At 37.8% G+C, this 19,573-nt stretch overlaps 2 protein-coding genes across 5 annotated transcripts in view; one reads left to right on the top strand and one right to left on the bottom strand.

Annotated features, from left to right (window-relative positions):
- Positions 1 to 19,573, bottom strand: part of LOC110053706 (nicolin-1-like) — a 33,000-nt gene that overhangs the window by 165 nt on the left and 13,262 nt on the right. Inside the window, exons 4-7 of one of the 2 annotated variants that reach the window (XR_016203038.1) lie at positions 17,909 to 18,022; positions 15,837 to 15,908; positions 14,554 to 14,658; positions 8,912 to 9,586 (exon numbers count right to left, since the gene is read on the bottom strand). Coding sequence is in view for 1 of the 2 variants with exons in the window: in XM_089276058.1 (XP_089132184.1) it covers positions 9,545 to 9,586; positions 14,554 to 14,658; positions 15,837 to 15,908; positions 17,909 to 18,022 (333 nt within the window). In the remaining variant the exon portion in view is untranslated. Of the gene's footprint in view, positions 1 to 8,526; positions 9,587 to 14,553; positions 14,659 to 15,836; positions 15,909 to 17,908; positions 18,023 to 19,573 lie in introns of those variants that run through there. The other variant, XM_089276058.1, reaches the window with a different exon arrangement.
- LOC110053682 (piercer of microtubule wall 1 protein-like) lies at positions 264 to 5,304 on the top strand. Of its 3 annotated transcripts, XM_020759941.2 has the most exons (5): positions 325 to 428; positions 2,212 to 2,281; positions 2,365 to 2,451; positions 4,812 to 4,878; positions 5,064 to 5,304. In XM_020759941.2, the coding sequence occupies exons 1-5, from the start codon at positions 393 to 395 to the stop codon at positions 5,197 to 5,199; spliced, it is 396 nt and encodes a 131-aa protein (XP_020615600.2). In that variant the 5' UTR covers positions 325 to 392; the 3' UTR covers positions 5,200 to 5,304. The 3 variants fall into 3 exon arrangements, with proteins under 3 accessions (XP_089132185.1, XP_020615601.2, XP_020615600.2); XM_089276059.1 differs by lacking the exon at positions 2,365 to 2,451 and having other exon boundaries at positions 264 to 428; XM_020759942.2 differs by lacking the exon at positions 2,365 to 2,451 and having other exon boundaries at positions 264 to 428; positions 2,212 to 2,341.

Here is a 19,573-nt window from a genome sequence, read left to right as displayed (position 1 = left end):
CGACTGTAAAACTTGCCCTAAAATTAGTAGCAACGACACGACACCATACATTTAGGCTTAAAAAAGATTTTCTTTCACAGCGCTAATATATTTAAGCTTTTCTCCAGCGAGACATTTTCATATTTGAAGGACCCTTGAGCGAAATTCTCATGACCCGATTCTGAGCTTCCAATTTAGGAATACAGTGACAGCATCGTTCCGAAAAGAAATTTGATGTCATTCTCGTCCCCAGGCGTCGAGTCGTTCCCAGGTTCCAGAGCTTTTTTGGGACTTTACTCATGCGTACTTATTGCAAAACCCATTGTTTTTGTGATATTGTCATAGCAACTGACAGTCATAGCCCTGTGCTGCATGTAGCTGCTTCTCCACTCGACCATCTGTACGTTCAAACGATGGAGTCACGAACAGAAAACTTAGAACAAATGAAGGTAAGAAAACATGTCCTTTGTAAAGAAAAACTTTTAAATTACGAAACGTCCATGGTTGAACCTCGCTTTTAGCTCACCTATACATCGAACTCAAATCATTGCACCCTGGTTGTTCTCGGTCAAAATATCCTGTGAATTGGCTCCCGGCGAGGACGAAATATAAAATTTGGAGACCGAAGCGAGACGAGCGCGAGAAAAGATAGGTGAGAGAGGCGAGTCGAACATGGTGGTAGCCTGAAGACTTTGTTTTTGACCTTGGTGATTAGCCTGTAACAATCAATCAATCATTTATTTTCCCTTTTTTAAACTCGTGCATACGCGAAGCGAAGAAAGGTGTTTGTTGCGGGGACTCCGATATGCAAATGTGTCACTCACTCAGGTGTAGACACTGTTCGTAATTAGTCGACCTGGACGAGAGCGCCCGAGTCCGACGCCAAATAGTAACCGAACCGGACGCCATATTGGAATAGTAACCAAGCTCGACGCCATTCAACAATTAGATTATGAGCTTGAGATTTCTATGAGGTGATAGTTGATGAGGCTGAAGGCTGAATCAACTATCACCTCTTATAGTTCACCACTAAATTTTTTCCGATTCTTATTGGTTTAAATTGATCACGTGACTCGATAGTGTTCATCTGTGGAGAGACACTATCAGCCCATAGTGCCCGTCCGAGGAAAATACCTGGATGGATAGTACTCGTCTGTGAAAATATTTCTGTAAACAAGTGGGCTTATAGAAAATAAACAATTGAATTTTGTATTAAGAGGGTTATTTTGTATTAAGAGGGTTATTTCCCTACACATGTTATGGTATACCGGTTGGAGGTCAAGCTGCTCAATGTGATTTCAGAAAAATGATATCTTGGTTTATAAAATAACTGAGCTACTGTGCACACTAGTCACTGTCATTAGTCGACAGGTGTGTTGAGATCAGAGTATGTAAACACGGTTGTGACGTTTTAGATTTGTGCCTACTTTTGAGACTGCGGTGTGGGGATGGGGTGGGGGCTGGGGGCTGGGGGCTGGGAGAATTCTCCAAAGTTATGCAAACTCTCAATTACATCTCAGGTTTGTATATCTGTCTCAAATTCTCCCAACGCTCCTTGTGTTTAGATGAGGATATGTGAACACGAAAAAAAAAAGCTCTGTTGCTTAAATATCTGTCAGTTACCTTCAGTGTATGAGTGGAGTGCATGGAATACACTGATTTTGTCATTTCTGACACACAGTGTTATTTAAACTTAGTCAGAGTCTGGAGAAGCTTTAATCATTGCATGTAGAAAGTAACTTTTTGTACTTTTCAGGAACAATACAAAACTTTCTGTTTCACATCAACATTCCATTCTCTGAGTTCCACATTAAACTTTGGCTAATTCATTTTTTTTGCCTCCATTTAATCCAGTCCGAATCAAATTATGTCATTTTAGGTGATTTTGACGATTGTCTCTAACTGAACTCTTGTTTAGATACAATAAGTGTCCCATATATAAGAAAGCTCACAACACTAAACAGACTTTTAAAAGTTAGTATGTGTCTCTAAAGTTATAAAATTGACTACAAAAATTTGAAAATATGTAATCATAGATGATTTCTATTTTATTTTTGGATTCCCGCATGTATATTAATAGTACATATTAATACATGTACTTGAGATGAATAAAGAAGTGCCAAGTGCTTTCATAAAAGGGAAAGAGGACACAACTTTTATGAAGAAAATTATGCCATGATTGAGTTAATATTTCTGTTGTTTCCTGATAACGAAGTTAAATATTCCTTTCAGGACTCCCCTAAAGGTCACCCTGGAGCAGGAGATGCAGAATATGACTTTGAGCAGACAAAGGCAGGCAAAGGTGCAGTTACTTCTCACTATTACTGCACTTTCAACATTCCTGAGCGGTTTGATAATCCGGGTATGTTTCATTCTCTCCTACAGATCTAATTAATAACCCAGGCAACCCTGTATTCTCCTGTCCTACTGAAGTTCAATTTAATTCCCTTACTGCAGTAAACCAGGATGAAGGTAATGCAGCCTGTTGCATATTGAGTGGTAAAGTTGTGGCATGTCAAAACATGGACCTCAAACACTCACACTTTCTACCTGACCTTCAGGATGTCTCAAAAATATCATCCAAAAACTTGCACCCTCTGAATGTGTTTGAAAACTCTGATCCATATAGACTGTCTCTTGTTAACAGTCTGTTTATATAATATACACTTTAACAGCAAACAAATTGGAGATGAATATCTGATCATGAACATGTTTACTCAATATTCATATACACTGTAGCCTGCAAACAGGCTCCCACTGAGCCTGAACAAAGCAAGGGAGCCTGTAGACATTCTATTGATGCTGCCGTTCCATGATGCCAGGATCTGGTATCATATGATCGGTTAAATTGCTGATTGTTGACATCTTTGAGACAAACATTTGACAGATCTTTGTAAAATGCGGCCCACTGCCCTATACAACTTCTTCAGTTCATGATGTTTGTGCATTTGCTATTCTCTTTTAATTTTCAGTCTCTTGACCTTTTGTTGTTTCACAAGTGATTCTGAAGAGTACTTTATGCTGTGTTATGAGGAGGAATTTTAAGTAGAGTGGAGCCTTTTGGCTATGTTATGGCAATTTTTTTAGAGGTCAAAGGCATGGTTTCCGGACTTTCCGTTGTTATCTGCATGTCACTTCACAGAGTTTGACACCTCTATCATGTCATTGTAAAAGTATTGCAAAATATGTCTTAAGCTCTCTAAGTATTGGATCTGGAGGGACAAAGTTTGAAATATTCTGTGAACATGTTGCTTACTTGCACCAAGAGAAAATTCACTCTATATTATGACACTGGGCCTGGCTGTTTGATTACGTCAATTACAACTGTTTCCAAGTACAGAAAATGTAGTTTCTTGACAGGTTAAATTACCTCATTGACTGTTTTGTTACAGGCTAATCACCAAGGGTGGATAGTTACATCAAAAACAAAGTCTACAGGCTACCCTGTCCCACCCTGATTGCTTTGCTCTCCAAATTCTTCAGTTTTGTGCTTGCCGAATTTTTTGTCCATCCTCGCTTGGAGCCTGTTCAAAGACTATATACACTGTGGATTCTTAATAAATATGCTTATCATAAATATGCTAGATTATCAGCCTTTTAACTATGCTAAACTATGCGAATTTTGGAATTTCTGATTCTGATTGACTCACCGTATACTCTGCTAGTTACATACAGGCTTGGATAAGTCCTGCCAACTGAATTTTCAGCATTGATTACATTAGTGGAATTCTATGGTCCCAAAGTTGAATTATTACGCAGACATTGAATGGAATTTCAAGCAGAATTGATGCAATCCTCGACTAAAATCATGAATTTGATTGGCAACACAAAGCACAACTTTCAAAGTCCATTGCTTCTAAAGTTATCACATCAGTTGTTTGTTTTTGCCACTTAAGATCACTATAATATTATTGGCCGACTGCCACAGTGCAAAGTAAACTCAGGATTCATAATAGCTTACACTTGAATTTCTTGATGCAAAATTTTGTGTTCCATGAATTGAGGTTTCTTTTAGGGGTTCTGAATTATACCACAGTGACTTCAGTTTTCAGGGATATATTGTGGCCTTTTAAAAACTATTTCGATGTGTTTCAAATTTTTCATGGCCATGAAAGCCTTTTTCATGGGCCATGATTCTAATTTAATGGGAAATTAATGGACTGGAGAAAGACTACATGAAATTGAGAATCTCCAGTCACTATGAAAAATTTATGCATGTTGTTTTTAAACAATACTTTTTAATGGGATTTTCAAATGGAATTCATGGTATTTTATGAGTCACTGAGTTTTCTGATTATGGGGTTTGGTGGTCTTGAGACGCCCAGACGGGCAAGTCTTTGAGAAACCCAAGAGTCCTGTTTTTATTTTGGCAAATTTGTTTGTATGTTAAAATTAATAAATTAGTCTTGCAGGGAATAAGGGGAAAGCTATGTGAGCTTGCGTGGGGCAGCTAACTTTGCACGCTATGTGAAACGTGTTGTTCCTACGTTACTTCTTTGTTATCATTACAAAGGTTTATCTCGCATATGTTTGTTTCAGAAAACCCCAAGTGTTCTCCTTGTGGTACTATTCTAAAACAAAGCAATTTGCTCTTAATGCATCTGCAGAAGATTATTCTACATTAGTGTCAACTAGATACTAAGTGGAAGATACATTACATATGGAGCACACAGTCTGAGTGTTTTCCTTGTGGTAGAATGTCACAATATGTAGGACGTGTTTTTATTGTTTATGTTTCATCCTCATACCCTTTTCCCCATCTGGGAAATAGGGTCTTAATTATACATGTTTAGTCTTTTTTCAAATAATCATTAAGATCCACTTTCTTTTAGACTGGTTTGAAGGTTACAATACTAAGAAGCAAAATCCAATGTATATGACAAGTTCTATGGAATATGGGTAAGTTTTTTCTACAATTTGAAGAATGCTTGGAAGAGTTCATAGAATATATATGTCTGTATCTGCAAAAACATAGCCACAGAATTGTGACTGTAATAGGAACTAACAAAACTCTCCTTTTCATTGTGGACTAGTTCAACCACATAATAACACCTTAACTGAATTCTTGTTAATTTCTTTCACAGGCGCCATCGTCCAACAGTTCATACCATGCCCACAAGTTTTCATGCTAAGTCTCAAACATTCACAGAGAAGTTAGGAAAGTGTGGAATGTTCAAAAATCAATCTCTCAATACCGCTATGGATAAAAGCATTGTTTGAATACAAGAGAAGTCAACCAGTAGCGATGTAAAAATGTGTATAGATGCCTCCCTTTGATTAACCATGATGTCTGTATTTGTCCTTAATAAAGTAATGTTACTTAAATATCTCGTCTGTTTCTGTTTATACCATTTCATTGTGTGAAACATGTTGTTGAGTGATCCCTCATTCCAAACACTCCTTTATTTGAAACTTGAATTTATGGTCTCTTCCCCTAAATTGCTCATCTATGGTATCACTCAAGGATAAAGTGAAGAATTTGCGTGAGAGAGCAATGTTCAGACCATCATTAAAATCTGGTCATAAGCCCCGCCCTCTGCTAAGGGAAAATGATACAGGCCCTCTCAAATCTACACCTGGAATTTCCAACAACACAGGCGGCCTAAATGTTCAGTATAGGATTTATGTGACATTGTGCTGTTGGCAATTATGTTATGATTTCAGCCATTTATAGGCCAATGTGTGAGAATATTTCGAAAATTGCTCTAAGTACTTCGTACATACATGTAGACCAGATGTTAAATAAAAGTGGCTTACCTTACATGTTTGTTTTCCTCTCATTTTTTTATGCCCCTGTGTTCCTGGAGGCGGTTTTAAGCCATTTAGGCTTGTTATTCTTCCTGGTAGCTTGTGGCATTTGTTGGATAGGAACAAAGAGTATACAGATCTAACTGCGTCCTTAGTACAAACCACAGATCACAATATCAAAAATAAGAACGCCTGACTGTTGGGAAACGCCGGTCAACGACACATCTGGCAAATTTCTGACATTTTGTTCACAGATATCTTAATGTAGGGGTTCCAGCAAATTTTTATCTTTTAGAATTTGCGAAAATTTGATAGCGCAAACCAAGTGCAATTTTTATTTCACAAAAGCTGTTATTGCAGTTATCAGCGGCTTGACACACAAATGGGGCCAAAGGGTCAATTCTGCATTGTATTGACCCTTTTTCCTCGTTTGCCTGTATTTTAAGGTGGCTCCCTATAGCTTTATGATCGTGCGAGCGCTGAGTTTGTCTCAGATGACAGCAACGAAGACGAGGAAATCTAACTTTAATTATCATTGTAACACGTACAAGCAGTTTCTTATGTCCCAAATAATTATTCATATTTAACATTTGGCAAGTGTAACCATGGAAACCATCCAGGAACAGTTTCTTTAAGTTAAATATAAGTTGTTTACATAAGCTCTGCAAACGTTTGAGATTTTCAATAACTAAAGACCAGTATATATAACATGACTGTATTTACATTTGCTTGTATTTGACCGTACTAATCACATTCGTACCAGTTCTATCTGTTCAGCCAAACTGAGTCATTTGCAATTGATCATGTGATAAGCTTGGTATAGCTACTCATTTGACATGGTTATCATACATCAAACTATGCAAGAGGGGTCAATGCAGTTTAGAACGAGTGTTCGAAAGTAACTAATGCAATTTAAACAGACACTTTCTTTATTCACATTTTCCGTCTGATTGTTCATATTTATAATTTGACAAGTGTTGCCATGGAAACTGTTCAGGGATAATACCTATAAGTCATATATAAGTTGTTGGAATTAGGTCTGAAAACTGCGTTGGAAGTTTGCAATACCCAAAAATCAATGTATGTAACATTTTCAGGTTTGCATTTAATAATAATAATAATAATAATCAATATTTAAACAGGGTGACCCCTTCAGTCGCAGGACTGGTATCAACGGGGGCCTTGTATAACGTAAAATAAAAAGAGCATGTATAAATAATATATATCTATAAAAAAACTAACTACTTTAAAAGATACGCTGAAATGTTTAAAATATTAAAAAGTATTTAACTGTTATTAGGCATCTTTTTACGAATTCTGCTTGTTCAGCCAAACCGAGTGACGTCATTTAACCACATGATAATCTTGGTAAAGCTACTCATTTGGCACGGTTATCATACACCAAAATAACCTAGAGGAATCAATGTTGTTAAAACTGAGTGTTAGAATTTGTCCTTCGTTTTGGTACCAAATGGCTCTTTCCAGGGTCCTGGCCCATGGATGTATGTATGCATGCATGTATGTCGTGCACAATCAAAGACGTTTCCCGTTCCTCTGGACAAGGGTAACGTGGGATCTGGTAACATCATTGAAATTCACCCTGAGTAGCCTAAACAATTAACGGAGGGAGGGGGTACCCCCAGAAAAGTTGGGTGGGGGTGTGCAGCCAGCCCCCCAAAACCCTTACCCTATTTATGACCAAATTCTTTGATTTTCAGTTGCCCTATCGATCGGCGGGGCCTCGTGCCAAGGCTCCACCAGCTAAGAGAAGCAAAAAGGGCTATGGGGACGAGAATCGGGTGGGGTGTGCAGCCCCCCTGAGATGACATGCGGATTTCTAAAATTTGTTTACCTTCGCGAGAGGAAACCGGCTCAGTCAAAAATTGAGACAAATTGGGTGCTTACCATTTAGCAAAAAAATGCGGAAATTTCGCTTGAAAGTCAAATGGAACAGTAATTTTCTGGAAAATCCATTCGGAAATTGTAGACTACGTTCAGAGGTAGTCCTCTTTTTCCGTTTGGAATGGAACGGCGGAAATTTCCTTACCATTTAATGTTCCACTTTTCAGTTTCTCATCAGCCGAAAACAATTACGAGTAATCGAATTGCAAATGGTGAGCGCCATCTCATTCGGTTGGGTTGCTGATTTTGGAAAAACCCTTACCACTATACAACGGTCATCCCAACCGGTTCATTCCGACAAGCACCCATTGTCTCAGTTTATGCCTGGCCCACACGACTCGAAACGATTGACCGCGGCGAAATATACGAGATATTTAGAAAATGTTTTGTCTTATTTAGAAATTTTTTGAGAATTTCCGGAAAGATATTTAGGTAATTTTAGGTGACATTTGTGGAAAGGCCTAGCAGACATCAGAAAGAAAGACGTTTTTTCGGCCGTTTTCAGGGTTATGATTAAATCAATTCAGCTTTCAGCACGGAAGGTCACGAACTGCTCTTCTGTGACAGAAAAAAAAAACTGCAAAGACCCTGCTTGATTGAACGTTGGATCTCACAGGAGATGTAATCAGCCAAACTTGAAAAGTAAAACAATGAGAAGTCAAAGACCGCTGCAAGACTGACACAACGTCGAATATTTAAAACAATATTTCGGCTGGCCAGACCAGGTTCCATATTTTGCACTGCTTTAGGTCGAATTGTTTAGTAGGCATGTAGTCGCTCTAACTATGTTGCTAAAGTAATTGGGAAAATCAAAAAATAAAGCGAAAATCGACACTTAATGCCCGATTTCGCTCAAATGTGCGTGTATCGGACGGGAATAACGTGGAGACGACGACATGTCATTCAAGGCTTGGTTTAATCATAGTTAGTGGCTACACAAAATAAGGAATAATACAAAAAGATATGTGTTTACCGATTTCGGGCAAATTCGAAACGATCGAATAAAGGCTTAATTAAAGGTTTCAATTTCTAATAACAACAGTGAAAACGATATAAAGTAAGGTCTGAGAAAGTAACATACAATGAACAATCGGTTTGTGTAAACAAAGAAACCTTAACAGTTACGAGGACGAGAACAACAAGTTCGGCATATTAGCTCTTCTCACATTGCTATGAAACTATCGAAAACGAAATACAATATAGTTTTTTGTCCACAATAACTGGAATATACGTTAATTCTCATAAAAGACTAATATAAAATAAATAACTCATTGGTACTCACCAAGCCACGTGCCCCGCACGCCATTCTTGTGAAGAATGAAATCGATCTCGGGGCAATGGCTTGACATGCACCCAATGTTACATCACGAAAGCTATAACGAGGCGGGAAATGTTCGTTCGTTTCCAGGGCCTGCTGCCTTGTCGGGAGCAGTGCGGTTTGGAGTCTTTACAATTTATAGTAGCTTTAATTTATCTGTGTTTCTGAGGCAATTGGGAGGTATAAAGCAATTGTAACTGTATGCAAAAAACAAGGAAATTATAGTTCAAGTTCAAGAAGCGATTCGGGTCAGGTTTGGCATGAAGGGAAAATCTTCATTTCACGTCAGGTTTGGCTCATCAGTGCAGGGATACGCTTTCCAACCAGCTAGCATGTTATCAACTCTTTACAACTTCTAATAGCCGCAACCGTGTTTTGGAGCGACTCAGGGGCATGAAGCGAAAAATCTTCATTTCATGCCAGGTTTTGCTCAGGGATACGCTTTCCAGCCAACAGCTGTAATAATAGTTTAGGGTGATCCTTGATTCGTTCAGCTTGGAGAACATAGATAGACCAGCTGTAATGATAGTTTAGGGTGATCCTTGATTCGTTCAGCTTGGAGAACATAAAGAGACCAACTGTAATGATCCAGTAGTGTCATGTATAGGACAATAAGTTGATGTCATAGCTCCTGTCAACCTAAGAACAACATAATAAGTAGAAGTGGGACATTAATGAACTCTAAATTGTAACTCTCACTCACCGAAATCGCCCAATGATAAAACCTAGTATAGCCTGCTTTTCTGTAAATTATTGCCTGTGTGAACGTGAGTTCTATATATTCCTTCGCTGTAAATATGTCACCTGAGCACCCTGCTGACCACCACTGTCGGATTTGCGAGCTATAGGCAATTAACAAATAAAGAAGCTTAAGCCGTGTAATACAATGAAATAAAACACGACGGGCATTTGAGAACACGAGGGAAATGTAGAAAACACGAGCCGCAGACGAGGGTTTTCTTCATTTCTCGAGGTACACGGCTTAGGCTTCTTCATCTGCTTCATGATATAGATTTTACATGCCGCGAGTTGAAACAACAAAGCACACAGATCGACAAACTGACGCAATTTAATATCACTAAAGTGCTACATGCCTCGTCTTCAAAACTTTCTGCTGCTTCGCAGAGACCTCCATCACAAATTTCTTTAAAAAACTTGTTTTCGCCATCTCTGACAAAAATGTTGACTAGAGGTAATGTGGCGAAAAACAATAAAACATACTTTTTCTATGTTTTACACTCATAACATGGGTTTTTGACCAATCAGAGCGCGCGCAGGGTCCTATCTATATTATAATTAAAGTTAAAGTTTAGCATGCCCGTGGTATGTAATCTACTTTTCTTATACTGATATAAGTCAGATATTCCATTGTCGACATTACTCAATTTGCTAACCAAATGACTTGTTTCACTGGCCATGTCATCTATTCATGGATATTTTTAGACGCTAGACTGGTTTTTCTTTCTCACTCTCCACTGAGGGCAGGAGATCGCTTCGCGCGCACTCATGACCCGGAGTAGTCAATCGAAAAACTTCGGTATTGATCAAGTGATTATTACCGATTTATAACGGAAATCGGTGAAAATCGATAAATTAATTTGGTGTGTCAAATCAATATTATCGATTTTTCATGAACTAATGCAGCTCAAATATCTTTTGCCATTCCGTTCTCGTAGCTAAATAATAAGCTCTTATTAGCCTAGCAGGAGGTCTGTATGGGAGAATCTTGACCGAAGTCGTGAGTACAGACCGAACGCAGTGAGGTCTGTACACACGACCAAGGTCAAGTGTGTGTCCCATACAGACCGAATAAGCTCGGTTAAGATGTTTATTACATAGCAAAACAGGAAAAAATCAATTCTTTTAAAGAGCCTGATTTGTACTAGTGGACATTTTCCTTGTGAATGGCGATGAGCTGATTTTAAATCTGCCAAAGTTTGCTCATCCTCTGTACTTTTTTTTCCTCGTCTGGCTTTTTTGGCACTTTCATAAATTATGGAGAAGACAGAGGTCAATATATTTCTACTTTAGTTTGCAACTTTTTAATCCCAAAATGTAACCGGTCTATAAGGGGTACAAGGGGTATAAGGGGTATAAGGGGTATAAGGGGTATAAGGGGTACAAGGGGTATAAGGGGTACAAGGGGTATAAGGGGCATAAGGGGTATAAGGGGTATAAGTGGTATTAGGGGTATCAGGGGTATAAGGGGTAAAAGGGGTATAAGGGGTATAACAGGTATAAAGGGCACAAGGGGTATAATCGGTATAAGGGGTATCAGGGGTATCAGGGGTATCAGGGGTATCAGGGGTATCAGGGGTATCAGGGGTATCAGGGGTATCAGGGGTATCAGGGGTATCAGGGGTATCAGGGGTATCAGGGGTATCAGGGGTATCAGGGGTATCAGGGGTATCAGGGGTATCAGGGGTATCAGGGGTATCAGGGGTATCAGGGGTATAAGGGGTGTAAGGGGTATAAGGGGTATAAGCTGTATGAGGGGTATAAGAGGTAGAACGGGTATAAGGGGTGTAAGGGGTATAAAGGTATAAAGGGTATAAGGGGTATAAGGGGTATAAAGGCATAAAGGGTAAGGTAAAATCTTTATTTAGACACAGTATTTCCTTCAAGACTTAACAGTATTTAATTTAATTAGTCTAACCAAGAGATTACAAGGGGTATAAGGGTTATAAGGGGTATAAGGGGTGTCAGGGGTATAAAAGGTATAAGGGGTATAAGAGGTATCAGGGGTATTAGGGGTATAAGGGGTATAAGGGGTAAAAGGGGTATCAGGGGTATAAGGGGTATAAGGGGTAAAAGGGGTAAAAGGGGTATAAGGGGTAAAAGGGGTATAAGGGGTATAAGGGGTATACGCATACATACGCATACGCATACACACTTTATTTAGACACTGTAAAAACATCAGTTACAAGATTGAAACATATTAAAAAAACAAAAACAAAAACAAAACAAAAAACTGATTTACATGTTTGCCGTGTGGGAGTACGAGGAGGACAGGTGGCGATTTACCTCATATCAAAAGTTAATAAAAGATCTAATGGCTCGAACGTTAGATGGAAGGCTGTTCCACAAATGTGCCCCACTGTAGCAGAAACTACGTTTCAAAAAATCGGTACGGGGGCTTAGGCAGAGCCAGTTTGTTTTCACTATTTCTAAGTCCGTAGTCCGTGCCGAAGGGTTTAAATAGGCCTTACAGGTACTCCGGAGACTGATCATTCAAAGCTTTTAAAATCAATTTCAATATTTCCTTTTTCCTTCTGGTACAGAGATTATCCCATCCTAGCTTACCGCGGAGGGCGGTAGCGCTAAAATAGTAATCACAGACTTGGTGATAACCCTAATGGCGCGATTTTGTAGTTTTTGTAATTTGTCGGCTGACTCGTTGTTGAAACCGTCCCACACAGGACAGCAATAATCAAAATACGTTTCAATAACAGCTCTATATAGCAATATAGCTGTATCTTAGCAAACGAACCGCCTCAACCTTTTATGTGCACCTGTACCAGAGGATGTAATATTGGCAGTCTCATTAACATGTTTGGACCACGAAAGATTTTGATCGATGTAGATTCCTAAGGATTTGGTGTAGGGTACTCTATCAATTTCGTGACCTTCACTTTGTAAAGTAAGTGAATGACCAAATGCAGTAGCAAGTCTCTGACGTGAGCCTATTAACATTAGTTCAGTTTTAGCAATATTCAGGCTAAGCTTATTTACATTAAGCCATTCATGACGGTTAGCTACAATCGTGGACAAAAGTCCTTGGGACACTTATGTAATTTAACGAATTATCTGTGTTTTACTACTGAAGTTTGAAAAAAGCACTGCTTTCCTTATATAGGGGGCATAGGGGGCATAAGGGGCATAAGGGGCATAGGGGGCACAAGGGGCATAGGGAGCATAGGGAGCACAAAGGGCACAAGGGGCACAAGGGACAAGGGGTGCAAGGGGCACAAGGGGCACAAGTGGCACAAGGGGCATGTCTAATTTCCTAAGTCTAATTTCCTAAGTCTTGCCTGTTTACTGCCACCCCACCCACCTTCACGTAAAGTATTCCTGAAATATACTGGTCTTGAAATACATTCCTGTCATTACGGGATGCTTTTTGACTGACAGTCCAAAACAATTGTCGATCTTGGGATTTTTCTTGTTATAAGCAAAATAGTGATACTTTTGAAAGTGTACCAAAAATAGATAATAAATTGCAAGCAAAAAGCACTTATTTGATGAATTTTTTTTTTTTTTTACAAAAGCTATGTGGTGAGATTTTCTGTTTATATTGTTTGGCCTTCTGTCTTGAGCCTGAATAACCTACACAAAACATAAGCAGTGGAAACATTTTTATACAAGAAAAATTTAAACTTCTGTAAACTTTTAATCCTGGGTTAGCGTTAACCGAATTTCAGACAACCCGGCCCTGATTACGACAGGTTAACCTGGCTTGAGCCCACTATTCAATCAAAAAACAACACTTGGTCAGTGGTCAACTTGATACCGCCAGTCCAAAAACACTCTTCTAAACTATAAATAGCTGTAATCGGTAACAATCAAAAGAAATCAATAAATGAAAGGAGTGTGTCATCCATTTCTACCAATTGATCAATAAAATCAGATGGGATTTACTGAATGTTATCGATTTATCGATGGAGATATCGATATTGATTTTTATCAATTAACTTCTCCAGGTTGTAAAAGTCATCTGACAAATCGCACGGTTTGTAGTGCTAACACCTTAGTGATTTGCCATTTTGGTCAGTTTGGGACCTGCTCTAATGTGAGTAATTTCGATCCTCTGATTCAAGTATTTTTTTACTGCGATGAAGGAATGAAGATGTTTGTAATAACTCGAGTCCAAAGGATGGAAAAGTCAATAGCAAAATTTCACTAGGTTAATTTTAAAGGTGAGGAGACACAAAATAAAATGTGAATAGAAATATAGGTGATAATTGATAGTTCTTTATCTATGAAGTACTGTGTACATGTACATAACACATTAAGATTTTTGTTAGAATTCATTACGCTATCAGCAGTATCAATCAAAACAGCTTAAGTGTTCCACTGAAATAAGTTTAATGATTATTTGAAAATTAATGATTGATTGTTGTCAAGCAACATGTTAACTCCTCTCGAAATCTTTTTGACTACCCTTGTCATATGTATTACATGAAACATGTCTGTTTGCAGTTTCATGAGTTGGCTTAAAAAAAAAATTGGGATTCCTTTTAGATTTCATGAAGTCAAAAAAAAAGGATTATACATGTAGGGTATAAAATTTTGCAACTACAGCTTTAGGGAAATATGGAGAAATCTAAAAGATATAGGGGACAGGGACAAACTTGAAGCCCAGAATACACATCTTAACAAGTTGAATTAATGTAAATTTTTATAAGTCATCGACTAGTTGGCTATGTAGTCTCACGCCATGCCTGCTCTACGTACAGTTCCATAGATTCCTCTACATTTGAAAAAAACATCCAGAAAATTTAGAGGCCCTCAGGTAGCTCAGGGGCTCTAAAAAGAACAGTATTAAAATAAGATGAAATTAAAAAAAGCATGGAAAATAACAAGAAATGAAAGAAAGCTTCACTTACATCAAAACGGCCCACAGTTGCTCTCTGTTTAGATGTTTTCACCTCCTGTGTCATAGCCCAGAGTTCCTGAATGTTGGAGGCAACACCTGCTGAATTTGGACGATTCTGCACGGAAGATTAGGAAAACATTTTTTCCTTTGATTCTGATGTTCAGAGTGTTTGAAATAGCCATGGATTGAATGAAAGCATAATAATTATTTGGGTGTACAATATTATTGGAAAAGAAAATGACAGCAACAATCTGTGTGCTATTTGTGTTATAGTTACAGCATGGTTAGTATGTCTCTCTTAGGGCAGGGCTGTTCCTAGACAGGACAAACGATCAATGTCTGAAAAAAGCTGGTTTAAGTCTATGATGCTGACTACTCTGCTTACAACACTTCATTACTCAAAACTATACACCTATTAGGATCACAGTTTCTTTTCTGTGTATATACACTTCCAGTTTCTAGAATCCTCTTTAAAGGACTAATTAACCGTGCGGCCTTGGGCAAGCATGGTTCTAAAAATGAGACACCTTTTTTTGTTGTCTATTTCAGGCGGAAGTGAAAACAAACTTTAAAGGCTGGTTTTTGAGCTTCTTGACTAATAATTTTATGATGAACTGTTAGTAACGAGGTGGTGAAATGTGTTGAGGAAAAACAAAATTAGCCGTTGTGGTAAGTTGTGTTTTACATTATTTTTTTTTTGCATTTTTTTAAACTGTTTTTAACTGCCAGACTGAAAGCTTTAGTTCGAAATACAGTGATGCTCTGTATCCCTGCAGTTTGCAAAATGCAAGGATACAAGAGAATTATAAATGTCAATGTTCTTGGGTCAATGCCTCCGTCAATTCTATGCAAGATTTTGTGCTGAAACTTGGCCACATTATGTATTTTGAGATGCTCTTTCCATTCGTTCCTTCCACTCTGTGCTCATTCTTTCATTTTCTTATACTACAACTAAAAAAACTGTACATGCACATCTTTCATGGAGTAACTGCCATATAATTAACATGCAAAAGCATTGTTCTGCCCAACGTTCCTCCTGGGGTTGGTACTTGGGGTTTGTATAATGGGCCCCAAATGTTCATGGCAGAAGTTTAACATTCTGGAACTGATGTCTCAACCATACTAATTACTTTTCTGACAAGATAACTCTGCCAGCTTGGATGGGCGTGGCTCAAACAGGAACTAATATCAGATCTGTAACTTACATGTAAAGTAACATTAATAGAGGTTGTCTGATAAAATACAACACAAGACTGATTGCTGCAAAAGCAATAGCCTAGGATAATCACATACCTGCGGTGATTTGATTCCAAATGGGTCATAACAATCATTGTTCTGAAGACATCTTTTTAACAATGGAGAACTCTATTTTAATAATATTGATCAACAAACAGTAAAAACAGAAGTTTTTTAATGCACAAGCAACTAAAAATTAATAATAAAAGCAAACTATGTTTTAGAGTCTTTTAGGTCTATGTTTTGAGTCACTAAAATGAACAATCCAAGCAAAACTATTTGCTTGACATTGGATATTAATTAATCATTTAATACATTAATTTTTTTCTAAAAGTTTATTTTTAATCCTCTTCTCGCTACTTTCGGGGGTTGCTTCTTTCAGGGGAGGGAGGGGGTCGCTACTTTCAGGATTTACTAGCAGCCGCAATTTTTTGATGTTACTCTTGGCGGGTGGCTACTTCCAGGGATTCGTCACTTTCGGAAGTTTATGGTACAATGTAGCATGCTTGAAGATGGGAAAAGCCCAGAAGGATTTTGGTGGGAAATGTTCAGGTTATCAGCCTACTTAAGAAATTCATTCCAGGAAAGGTCATTTCCTTCAAATATAAAGAGCTGTCATGTAGTTGTGTCATAGATTTCACCAATTTCGCAGTATAAGGTAACTTTAGATCTGCTTAATTTAGCACTAGGAGTTCTGCAAAAATGTTGCGTCTTGTTACCGAAAATGAGCAACCCCATTCCAGTAACTCTCTCGAGGATGCAGCCCCATTATTTATCAGTCCTGGTTGCAAGCAACTGAGCATACATATAATTAATTTTCTACTTGGTTCCAGCAGAAGTATAAGTTTTTGATCTTGCTCATGGTCAGTGAACTCCAGGGGTCAATTTAATATAACTTTTACACTAGTAATCTACAATTCCAACCATTGTATTCGGGGGGGGGGGGGGGGGGAGGTGTTACTTTCGGAAGTTTACAGCATTCCTGTCAAGGAGTAAGAGCACTACATTACTTGACGACTGCCACAAAAATAAAAGAGAAAAATAACAAAACATTCTCATTGCCTTTGTACCTAAAAAATACCACAAGAATCACAAGAAATACACAGTTGATGTGAGACAGAGGGATCCAATTAATAAATGAATCATCTCCAGAAGTTAGCGACATTAATGGAATCCTATTACTCAATGTGTTAGTGGCTGAAATTTACTTGACTACTCTTTACATGTAACATCACCAAGAAAATATTTTGATCGTGCTTCACAATATACAAGGTCTGTAAAGATGTTTGCAGTTCTTTATTCCCTTTTATTATGAAATGACCTTCCAAAGGCATTTTATTTGCATGAAAGAAACATGTTACAAATTGAAAGGTATTTGCCACCTGATAAAATAAACCCATAGCCACCTGTACACATTTTGTAACTTGACTTTCCCTGTTCGTTGAGACTTTTCAGGACATATTTCTCGTTATGACTATTTTTTTTAACGGATGGACATCCTGGACTAGCAAAAACTGGACTTTGCCTTAATTACTATATACATTAAGTAGAAACAAACTCTTCTTCAAGCCAATAAACAGGTTGTCATTACTTGTTTTGCTACACTACTGGTAAGGGGAATTGACTAGGAAGCACTCCACTTGCTGTTTTTGTTACAAACTAGTCTCATCTAGTGATTTGGTGTTCCAAGATCCCACAAAGTTTTCAGGGAATCCATTTCTATTGACACCTTTAAGAGAAAGTTCAAGACTCACCTTTTTAAAAAAGCATTTTGTACCTCTTAGATTATGAGATTGTATTTTTAGCTTAGATTGTACATTATTTTTGCTTATAATTTTAAGATTATGCCAACAGATTTATCTTTTATCTTTTATCTTTTTTTTTTCATCTATGGCACATTTGAATATATTTGTCTAGATATTTGCACCCTATAAGTTTTGAAATTATTATTATTAAATTATGAATTGTTGAGCTTGTTGATACTCAACCTCTAGTATCGACTCAGTAAAGTACCTTGATCATTTGAAACTATTTATTAGTTTTGGAGAAATATCTGCAAAATGTTGAGAGTACTGTAGAAAAAATGTTTTGGAAGCAGTTTGAAAGAATAGATCAGATTGTCAACTTACCACTGTGGAATGTGGAAAACATTTTATCTCATCTATGCTAAAGTTACTCCAGTGTGGAGAGGGTTGTCTAAGAATTAATCGCAGCATTATAACTTGAGGAGGCGGCTCATCAGTCTGGAATATAAAACAAGAAGATCTGTTAGATCTTATAACTGCGCTTTTAAAATTTAACTGTTTTCTTAGCACTACAGTCGCAATGCAGTGCACATTCCAAAGCAGTCCTTGATGATTCATTGATTACTGTAGATGCCACATCACTTGATCAACACAAACTGTATTATTGCACCATCAGTCGTACTCGTAGCCATTGTGAAATCTGCGATGACGTAATGTTCTTAATCTGGAACTTTCTTTGGAATATGTATGGGCATGAACGATACGAATGCAACAATAATAACACTATTAAAAGTCATGATTAAATTTAATTGGTTTTTCAATGAGTAAAGGGCTAGCAAAGTAGTCACACGAGTCATATAATTCAAGAATTACGTTATTCACGGCTATCTTTAGTATGGTGGTTATTTCCTACCAATGACGTAATCCTTGCACGTTCTGACACGTTCTTTACTTGGCTTGCAAATATCTAATTTTCCTTCCAATCTATGAACTCGCTGCGATGAAACAGCCAAAGAATTTACTTCATTTGCCTAAAACCACAAGAAATACTTGCAAAATTGCAAATAAATTAATGACCGTCACTTCTGGTGAAATAAACTTGCAAAGTAAACATGATCTTATTTGTCACGTAGCAAAAGTGAAAGCTGCAACGTTAGCACATTCCATGGCTGACGTAATACCTTTTTTTAGCGCATTTATTATTCCTTTTGAATCCAACGCTTCGGTAAAACCAAAAGAAGAGATTTTACCCACAACAAAGAAAACAATATCCGTAAAAATTGTCCATGTATTACTGTTTCAACAGCTTTTGGTGAACAAACATCACACGTTGCGTGACTCAAAATTTGGCCGAGAGGGAGTTTGGGTCTGGCTACCAACAAAAAAAAAAAAAAAAAAAAACACGGGTAGAACATGAACCGCACTCAGCCCATGGCCGCGTGGTTAATAATTAGTACAAAGTTTACATGGATGCTCCCACTAGGATATATACGTTCAAGAACAAATAACAACTCCCTCTTGTAATAAATTATTGACTCTTGCACCAGTCCACTAATAGGACATAGAGGAGAGACACTTGTTAATAAATGTGCAAAGGATTTGACATGGCAGCCAAATTAGATCTACAAAAGCCAAGGAGGGACTTCACACTTCCGACTTCTGACTTCCGACTTCTGACTTCTGAGTTCCAACTTCCGACTACTGAGTTCTGACTTCTGACTTGCGACTTGCAACTTCTGACTTTGAACTTCAAAATTTAAAGTATCGATTTTCGATGTGCAAATTATTTCCCTGGAAATCAAGTCAAACTTAATCAAATCAGAATCGTATAAACTCTTGTTTTTAGACATCGTAGCTTGATTAAGAATGAGTTTGAATATAATGTTTATAACAATGTTTATCACCGCTGTTTGTGTTATAATCTTAGCCAAATCAGACGTCAGGTTTCGGGCTGGACTTCAATATTTGTATTATTATGTCTTGGCAAGTTAGTGTTAAGTTAGTTTGTACTTGGGGTCAAATTATTGTCTTAAACCAAACAATTCCAGC

Source organism: Orbicella faveolata, unplaced genomic scaffold (genome assembly GCF_042242905.1).
Source record: "Orbicella faveolata isolate gen_17 unplaced genomic scaffold, um_ofav_v1 contig_4, whole genome shotgun sequence".
In the NCBI taxonomy this organism is placed as follows: domain Eukaryota; kingdom Metazoa; phylum Cnidaria; class Anthozoa; order Scleractinia; family Merulinidae; genus Orbicella; species Orbicella faveolata.
The sequence above is the reverse complement of the archived record's forward strand: the minus strand, read 5'-3'. Positions and strand labels throughout refer to the sequence as shown.